This window comes from Nerophis ophidion, linkage group LG20 (assembly GCF_033978795.1).
Source record: "Nerophis ophidion isolate RoL-2023_Sa linkage group LG20, RoL_Noph_v1.0, whole genome shotgun sequence".
Taxonomy (NCBI): Eukaryota; Metazoa; Chordata; class Actinopteri; order Syngnathiformes; family Syngnathidae; genus Nerophis; species Nerophis ophidion.
The window spans coordinates 2,564,769-2,574,698 of record NC_084630.1 but is presented as its reverse complement, the minus strand read 5'-3'; the positions used below and the strand labels follow the sequence as shown (position 1 = coordinate 2,574,698).

The 9,930-nt window shown below is 39.1% G+C and overlaps 1 protein-coding gene across 5 annotated transcripts in view; it reads right to left on the bottom strand.

Moving 5' to 3' along the window:
* Nucleotides 1-3,011: 3,011 nt before the first annotated feature.
* Nucleotides 3,012-9,930, bottom strand: part of LOC133538627 (tetratricopeptide repeat protein 39B-like) — a 63,428-nt gene continuing 56,509 nt past the window's right edge. For all 5 annotated transcript variants that reach the window (XM_061880283.1, XM_061880280.1, XM_061880284.1 and 2 more), the window contains 3 exons: nucleotides 9,790-9,907; nucleotides 3,503-3,619; nucleotides 3,012-3,416 (listed from right to left, as the gene is read on the bottom strand). In XM_061880283.1, coding sequence (XP_061736267.1) covers nucleotides 3,302-3,416; nucleotides 3,503-3,619; nucleotides 9,790-9,907 — 350 coding nt within the window. In that variant the 3' untranslated portion in view covers nucleotides 3,012-3,301. The remainder of the gene's footprint in view (nucleotides 3,417-3,502; nucleotides 3,620-9,789; nucleotides 9,908-9,930) is intronic.

The window sequence follows — 9,930 nt, the reverse complement described above, 5'->3', positions numbered from 1 at the left end:
CAGGCTCGGGATCTTTCTGTGTGGAGTTTGCATGTTCTCCCCGTGAATGTGTGGGTTCCCTCCGGGTACTCCGGCTTCCTCCCACCTCCAAAGACATGCACCTGGGGATAGGCCCCTCCCACCTCCAAAGACATGCACCTGGGGATAGGCCCCTCCCACCTCCAAAGACATGCACCTGGGGATAGGTTGATTGGCAACACTAAATGGTCCCTAGTGTGTGAATGTTGTCTGTCTATCTGTGTTGGCCCTGTGATGAGGTGGCAACTTGTCCGGGGTGTACACCGCCTTCCGCCCGCTTGTAGCTGAGATAGGCGCCAGCGCCCCCCCGCGACCCCAAAAGGGAATAAGAGGTAGAAAATGGATGGATGGATATATTTATACAAATTTATTATTATATAATAGTAATTTATTTATTATTAGGAACCTAACGATTCATATGAACAATGCTTTGAAGTTGCCGATACGATTAGAGAATTTTTTTCAGAACGATACGATGCAAAATGATTCAGTACTTGGAAATCGATTTAGTAACTTTTTTAGCAAAACTTTTATTTTTTTGTTCGCCTGCTTTTCTGCCGGTATCCACATACTTGTTGTGATGACTGATGGCGCCTGGTGATGACGAGCGAATTAATGGCGTAAAGTTTACGCTGATATTGATTTAAAAATGTTAAAAACAACTTGATGTAGTAGTAGTCATTTTATTTCAGACTCAGGGGGATCCATATCACAGAAGAAAACATATACAACAATAAAACCCATCCATCCATCCATCATCTTCCGCTTATCCGAGGTCGGGTCGCGGGGGCAGCAGCCTAAGCAGGGAAACCCAGACTTCCTTCTCCCCAGCCACTTCGTCCAGCTCTTCCCGGGGGATCCCGAGGCGTTCCCAGGCCAGCCGGGAGACATAGTCTTCCCAACGTGTCCTGGGTCTTCCCCGTGGCCTCCTACCAGCTGGACGTGCCCTAAACACCTCCCTAGGGAGGCGTTCGGGTGGCATCCTGACCAGATGCCCGAGCCACCTCATCTGGCTCCTCTCCATGTGGAGGAGCAGCGGCTTTACTTTGAGTTCCTCCCGGATGGCAGAGCTTCTCACCCTATCTCTAAGGGAGAGACCTGGAAACTCATTTGGGCCGCTTGTACCCGTGATCTTATCCTTTCGGTCATGACCCAAAGCTCATGACCATAGGTGAGGATGGGAACGTAGATCGACCGGTAAATTGAGAGCTTTGCCTTCCGGCTCAGCTCTTTCTTCACCACAACGGATCGATACAGCGTCCACATTACTGAAGACGCCGCACCGATCCGCCTGTCGATCTCACGATCCACTCTTCCCTCACTCGTGAACAAGACTCAGAGTTACTTGAACTCCTCCACTTGGGGCAGGGTCTCCTCCCCAACCCGGAGATGGCATTCCACCCTTTTCCGGGAGAGAACCATGGACTCGGACTTGGAGGTGCTGATTCTCATTCCGGTCGCTTCACACTCGGCTGCGAACCGATCCAGTGAGAGCTGAAGATCCCGGTCAGATGAAGCCATCAGGACCACATCATCTGCAAAAAGCAGAGACCTAATCCTGCAGCCACCAAACCGGATCCCCTCAACGCCTTGACTGCGCCTAGAAATTCTGTCCATAAAAGTTATGAACAGAATAAAACCCAAATAAAAGAAACACAAGCAGAAATAAAAAAAAATAAAAACTTGTAACAAAAAAATGAAGATGAAATAAAAAAAAATTACACAATATTCAATGTAGATACTGCCGTTCTTAAAGCTAATGTTTTCTTATCTAGTATTGATAAAATCGTTAATTACCTTTTAAATTGATGTTATATATGTATACAGTATATATATATACATACATAAACATACATACATACATACACATATATATATATAGAAATACATACATATATATGTATGTATTTCTCTCTCTATATATACATATATATATATATATATATGTGTGTATGTATGTTTATATATGTATATATATATATATATATACTGTATACATATATAACATCAATTTAAAAGGTAATTCATCTATATATATATATATATATATATATATATATATATAGGCCCTGTGATGAGGGGCGACTTGTCCAGGGTGTACGCTACCTTCTGCCCAAAACGCAGCTGAGGTACATACACATATATTATAGTGTGTATATATATATGTGTGTATATATATATATATATATATATATATATATATATATATATATATATATTATATATATGCATATATATATATATAGCCCTGCGATGAGGTGGCGGCTTGTCCAGGGTGTACACCGCCTTCCGCTTGATTGTAGCTGAGATAGGCACCAGCGCCCCCTGCGACCCTAAAGGGAATAAGTGGTAGAAAATGGATGGATGGATATATATATATATATATATATATATATATATATATATATATATGTAAATGGAAGCCCAAATAGCGGAGCACAGATTGATTTACTTGAAAATAAATCGTTGTGGCTTGTGCAGCCCTTTGAGACACTCGTGGTTTAGGGCTATACAAGCAAACATTGATTGATTGATTGATTGATTGAAATCGATCTATTGATATATCTATCATTAAACCCCAATTTATTATACCAATAATAATTTGTTTCAAATAACATGCTAATTCAATTACAATAAATTAAACAATTTAAACCGATTTGTGGTATTATTTACTGAACGAACTGTAAATATTAGTTTTATCAAGATATAATATGAAGTACAAAAATATTAATCCGACCCACCAAATCTTTCCAGCAATAATCATTGAAATATTGATCAAATCAATTGAAATAAATGAGAGAAAATTGAGAATATTACTTGACAGCTATTAACTCCGCTCCTCCTGGGATGTGAAAACAATGACATTTTTAAAATGCGTTGTAATTAGTTTGAATAAAACATTTTTGAACATAACAGTTTGAAAGTAAAGACTCAAATAGAAACCCCAAATTTAACTTAAGCATGCAGACATCAAATATTTTCATTTTTGGAAATACTGTAGTTGCAAAGTTTATTATGAAGTCCGAAGATGAATACAAATTATTTACAAAACACATTAATATACTCATATTTCTTGAAGATATTACGTAACATAATTGAGATGTCATAGATAGGAAAGGAGACTTTAGGTAAATAATATAGTACAATATTAAGACTTTACATAAGCCTTGATGTAATGATATAAAGTTGTCAACAAGACAGCCTTAAGGAGACGTAGGAGTGCAGTCACATGGCTTAAAAGCCCCTCCCACCTCTCTCTCCATTCCAAGAGTACACCTTCCCCTCATGCTGGCGTACGTGAGGGCGGCATCTTAGCTGCGAACGACCCCATGCTGTTGAGGGTGGCATGGATGCGGAAGTGCAGCCGTGACTCCATGCTGTAGTCCTTGTAGTTCATCCTGAAAATCATCATAATCGCCTCCTTAGCGTTTTTATCCTTTGTGAAATATCGAAATCAAGTTCAGCCTTTGGCACGACGACTTACTTGGCGCTTTCGATCACAAAGATGGCCTTTTCAATGTCGCCTCTCTGCTTGTGCAGCAAGCCCAGCTCGTACATGGTGAACGGCACCAGGTAGTTGTCATGCTTCAGATCACTTTCACTGCAATAATTGCGAATAAAGGAATATTTTCAATTTTAAAAAGTGGTCAAATCTCACTTTGGTTTGGGAATCCTTAAAACTTAGCTTTATTAAATGTAGTGCAGGGGTCACCAACCTTTTTCAAAGCAAGAGCTACTTCTTGGGTACTGATTAATGCCAAGGGCTACCAGTTTGATACACACTTAAATAAATTGACAGTAATAGCCAGTTTACCTTTAATAAATAAATCTGTATATATATATAAAAAAAAGGGTATTTCTGTGTCATTCCGTCGTACATTTTTTTCCTTTTACGGAAGGTTTTTTGTAGGGAATAAATGATGAAAAAAACACTTAATTGAACAGTTTAAAAGAGGAGAAAACAGGAAAAAAATTAAAATTAAAAATTTGAAACATAGTTTATCTTCAATTTCGACTCTTTAAAATTCAAAATTCAAACGAAAAATATGAAGAGAAAAACTAGCTAATTCGAATCTTTTTGAAAAAATTTAAAAAAGAATTTATGGAACATCATCAATAATTTTTCCTGATTAAGATTAATTTTAGAATTTTGATGACATGTTTTAAATAGGTTAAAATCCAATCTGCACTTTGTTAGAATATATAACAAATTGGACCAAGCTATATTTCTAACAAAGACAAATCATTATTTCTTCTAGATTTTCCAGAACAAACATTTTAAAAGAAATTCAAAAGACTCAAATAAGATTTAAATTTGATTTTACAGATTTTTTAGATTCGCCAGAATAATTCTTTTGAATTTTAATCATAATAAGTTTGAAGAAATATTTCACAAATATTCTTCGTCGAAAAAACAGAAGCTAAAATGAAAAATTAAATTAAAATGTATTTATTATTCTTTACAATTAAAAAAAAAATTTACTTGAACATTGATTTAAATTGTCAGGAAAGAAGAGGAAGGAATTTAAAAAGGTAAAAAAGTTTATGTGTTTAAAAATCCTAAAATAATTTTTAAGATTGTATTTTTTCTCTAAAATTGTCTTCCTGAAAGTTATAAGAAGCAAAGTAAAAAAATAAATGAATTTATTTAAACAAGTGAAGAATAAGTCTTTAAAATATTTTCTTGGATTTTCAAATTCTATTTGAGTTTTGTCCCTCTTAGAATTAAAAATGTCGAGCAAAGCGAGACCAGCTTGCTAGTAAATAAATACAATTTAAAAAATAGAGGCAGCTCACTGGTAAGTGCTGCTATATGAGCTATTTTTAGAACAGGCCAGCGGGCGACTCATCTGGTCCTTACGGGCGACCTGGGGCCCACGGGCACCGTGTTGGTGACCCCTGATGTAGTGACACCAAATTTGGCAAAAAAAAAAAAAAAAGATCAGGCCCTTCTACTAACTGTGGGTGCACAGAAATGATGTTTGTGACTAGACAGGTTTGAAATGTTGAGACAAGTGGTCCCATTTCACATTAGCATGTTCTTTCTGGCATTCAGCCACACAGCAAATGTGGCCAACAAACTATGTCTTTTGAAGCATGCAAAATGTGTTGGAACACATATTATTAGAGCTTCTGCACAGTTGTGACTAGACGGGTTTAAAATGTTGACATAAGTGTTGTTTCTGGCAATAGGCTGCACCCCAAATGTGGCTAGCAAAACAATTAAGTGGTCACTGTGATGCAAAAAAGGGGTAAACAAGAGCCGTTATATTGCTGTGACTAGATGGGTTTGAAATTGTGACACAAGTGGTCAAATTACACATTCAGTCTTTCTAGCATCATGCGTCAAACCAAATTTGGCTAACAAAAAAACTAAGTGGTCACTGTGGTGCAAAAAAGGGGTGAAGCTACAATAGTAGAGCCGTTATATTGTTGTGACTAGATGGGTTTGAAATTGTGACACGAGTGGTCAAATAACACGTTGATCTGTTTTTTCCTGGCATTAAGTCGCATACTAGACTAACAAAAAAATCCAGCCATGTTTTTGTAGGCAGTCTAAATGTGAGCAAACCGATATTATTCCAGCCACTGTATGGTTGTGACTAGATGGGTTTGAAATTGTGACAAGACTGGTCAAATAATACGATCTGTTTTTTCCTGGCATTAAGTCGCATACTAGACTAACAAAAACATCTAGCCATGTCTTGGTAGGCAGTCTAAATGTGAGCGAACCAATAATATTTGAGCCTATGTATGGTTGTGACTAGACGGGTTTGAAATGTTGACATAAGTGTTCTTTCTGGCTATAGGCCGCAAACCAAATTTGGCAAGCAAAAAAAATTAAGTGGTCACTTTAATGCAAAAAGGGGGTGAACCCAAAGTAGTAGAGCCGTTATATATTGTTGTGACTAGATGGGTATGAAATTGCGACGAGAGTGGTCAAATAACACAATCTGTTTATTCCTGGCATTAAGTTGCATCAAAGAATCAGAAAAACATCTAGCCATGTCTTTGTAGGCAGTCTAAATGTGAGCGAACCGATAATATTTGAGCCTATGTATGGTTGTGACTAGACGGGTTTGAAATGTTGACACATGTTCTTTCTGGCAATAGGCCGCAAACCACATTTGGCTAACAAAAAAATGAAGTGGTCAATTTAATGCAAAAAGGGGGTGAACCTAAAGTAGTAGAGCCGTTATATATTGTTGTGACTAGATGGGTATGAAATTGTGACACGAGTGGTCAAATAACACATTCAGTCTTTCTAGCATCATGCGTCAAACCAAATTTGGCTAACAAAAAAACTAAGTGGTCACTGTGGTGCAAAAAAGGGGTGAAGCTACAATAGTAGAGCCGTTATATTGCTGTGACTAGATGGGTTTGAAATTGTGACACAAGTGGTCAAAAAACACATTCAGTCTTTCTAGCATCATGCGTCAAACCAAATTTGGCTAACAAAAAAACTAAGTGGTCACTGTGGTGCAAAAAAGGGGTGAAGCTACAATAGTAGAGCCGTTATATTGCTGTGACTAGATGGGTTTGAAACTTTGACACGAGTGGTCAAATAACACGTTGATCTGTTTTTTCCTGGCATTAAGTCGCATACAAGACTAACAAAAAATCTAGCCATGTCTTTGTAGGCAGTCTAAATGTGAGCAAACCAATATTATTTCAGCCTCTGTATGGTTGTGACTAGATGGGTGTGAAATTGTGACAAGACTGGTCAAATAACAATCTGTTTTTTCCTGGCATTAAGTCGCATACTAGACTAACAAAAAAATGTAGCCATGTCTTGGTAGGCAGTCTTAAATGTGAGCGAACCAATAATATTTGAGCCTATGTATGGTTGTGACTAGACGGGTTTGAAATGTTGACATAAGTGTTCTTTCTGGCAATAGGCCGCAAACCAGTTTCAAATAATAATAATAATAATAATTAAAAAAAATATCAATGGCATATCAAATAAAATTTAAATAAAAATTTTACGCCTTTTTTTTCTATTTGCAATCTTCTGAGGTAAATATCATTTTTTTCCACAGGCTAATAATAAATTTGAAAATAAAATAACAATAATGAATGAACCAAACATGCAAGCCTTGAAGTAGCAAAAGAAAATGCATGAATAAAACGTTAACTATTGGTCAGTTTGCTGGAAGTTTCCCGGAAGAGTTAGTGCTGCAACGGGTTCTGGGTAATTGTTCTGTTGTGTTACGGTGCGGATGTTCACCCGAAATGTGTTTTACCATTCTTGTTTGGTGTGGGTTCACAGTGTGGTGCATATTTGTAACAGTGCTAAAATTGTTTATATGGCCACCCTCAGTGTGACCTGTATGGCTGTTGACCAAGTATGCATTGCATTCACTTGTGTGTGTAAAAGCCACAAATATTATGTGACACGCTGTTAGTATGGAGGAAAAGCGGACGTGACGACAGGTTGTAGAGAACGCTAAAGGCAGTGCCTTAAATGCACGCCCCCTATATTGTTGTCCAGGTGGAAATCGGTAGAAATTCGGGAGAATGGTTGCCCCGGGAGATTTTCAGGAGGGGCACTGAAGTTTGGGAGTCTATCGGGAAAATTAGGAGGGTTGGCAAGTATGAGTATTAGCGGTGAATGCGGTGTTATACAGCGGCACCGACGCTGTATAACACCGGCGGGCCAGCTCTAATGCTAAATTGATATTGCCTCAAGGGCCAAATTAAATTACACGGCGGGCCAGAGTTTGACACCCATGTTCTAGCATCATGCGGCAAACCAAATTTGGCTAACAAAAAAAAACATTATGGCCCCTTTAAGGCAAAAATGAGTTGAAGAGGTGTAATTTAAGCCTTTGTATAGTTGTGACTAGATGGGTTTGAAATGTTGACCCAAGTGATTAACTTGCATCTTTGCATATTCTTTCTGGCATTAACCCACTTACCAAATTTGGCCAAAAATGTAACGAGTCCCTTATAAGCAGACAAAATGTGAGCAAACCCATAATATTAGAACCTCTGCATGGTTGGGACTAGACGGGTTTAAAATGTTGATAAAAGTAGTGAAATGACAAATCCACTTATTGTGTTCTTTCTGCCTTTAAAGTCCTACTGAAAGCCACTACTAGCGACCACGCAGTCTGATAGTTTATATATCAATGATGAAATATTAACATTGCAACACATGACAATACGGCCGCTTTAGTTTACTAAATTGCAATTTTAAATTTCCCGCAGAGTTTCCTGTTGAAAACGTCGCGGAATGATGACGTTTATGTTGACGCGTGCTTGTGACGTTATTGGTTGGAGCGGACATTTTATTCCAGCACCACTCACGGCTGAAAGTCGTCCGATTTAATCACATAATTACACAGTATTCTGGACGTCTGTGTTGCTGAATCTTTTGCAATTTGTTCAATTAATAATGGAGACGTCAAAGAAGAATGCTGTTGGTGGAAAGCGGTGGATTGCAGCTGCCTTTAGCAACACAAACACAGCCGGTGTTTCTTTGTTTGTTGTGAAGCTTTAATATGGAACAGAGCGGTCAAGCGAACTTGTTTCTCTACCACATGTCGGTGAGAAAATTGTGGTAATAAGTCGGCTCTTACCGTGAACACGATTGGAACTTGTGTGGTTCTTCCTGCAGCTGTCAAAGAGGCAGCTGCGACTTTCTTGGCTCCTCCACGGCTTCCCTCAGAGACACCGGCGGTCACCACACCCCTCTGACTTTCAGGTATGACTATATAATCTTAATAAAACACTAGCAACACAATAAGCAGATAAGGGATTTTCCAGAATTATCCTAGTAAATGTGTCTAATAACATCTGAATCGCTCCCACTGCCCTCGTCTTTTTTTTTCTTCTAGTCCTTCACTGTTACGTTCCTCATCCACAAATCTTTCATCCTCGCTCAAATTAATGGGGATATCGTCGCTTTCTCGGTCCGAATCGCTCTCACTGCTGGTGGCCATGATTGTAAACAATGTTCAGATGTGAGGAGCCCTACAACCCGTGACGTCACGAGCACATCATCTGCTACTTCCGGTACAGGCAAGGCTTTTCTATTAGCGACCAAAAGTTGCAAACTTTATGGTGGATGTTCTCTACTAAATCCTTTCAGCAAAAATATGGCAATATCGCAAAATGATGAAGTATGACACATAGAACGGACCTGCTATCCCCGTTTAAATAAGAACATCTCATTTCAGTAGGCCTTTAAGCTGCGCCCTTATAGGCATAAAAGGGGTGACCATATACATTTTTTTTGTACAGCCGTGCTATGGTTTGAAATTTTTACAAAATTTGTGAAAATACACTTGGTGTATTTTTTTTCCTGGCATGAATCTACCTGGGCTTCACGGTGGCAGAGGGGTTAGTGCGTCTGCCTCACAATACGAAGTTCCTGCAGTCCTGGGTTCAAATCCAGGCTCGGGATCTTTCTGTGTGGAGTTTGCATGTTCTCCCCGTGAATGTGTGGGTTCCCTCCGGGTACTCCGGCTTCCTCCCACTTCCAAAGACATGCACCTGGGAATAAGTTGATTGGCAACACTAAATGGTCCCTAGTGTGTGAATGTTGTCTGTCTATCTGTGTTGGCCCTGCGATGAGGTGGCGACTTGTCCAGGGTGTACCCCGCCTTCCGCCTGATTGAAGCTGAGATAGGCGCCAGCGCCCCCCGCGACCCCGTAAGGGACAAGCGGTAGAAAAATGGATGGATGGATGAATCTATCTAATATCAGATTCAAACCAAAACTATTAACCAGGCCTATTTAGGCAGACACACTTTGCAAGTAGCTGACCTGGAGATGACGCGGTTGAAGCAGATCTCAGCCTGGTCCAGTTGCCCTAACTGCCTCAGACACAAGCCCTTAAGCAGCTGAACGACACACTGGTCATCCAAGTGGTAGTCTGATTGGTCTGGACAGTCGAAAAATATATAT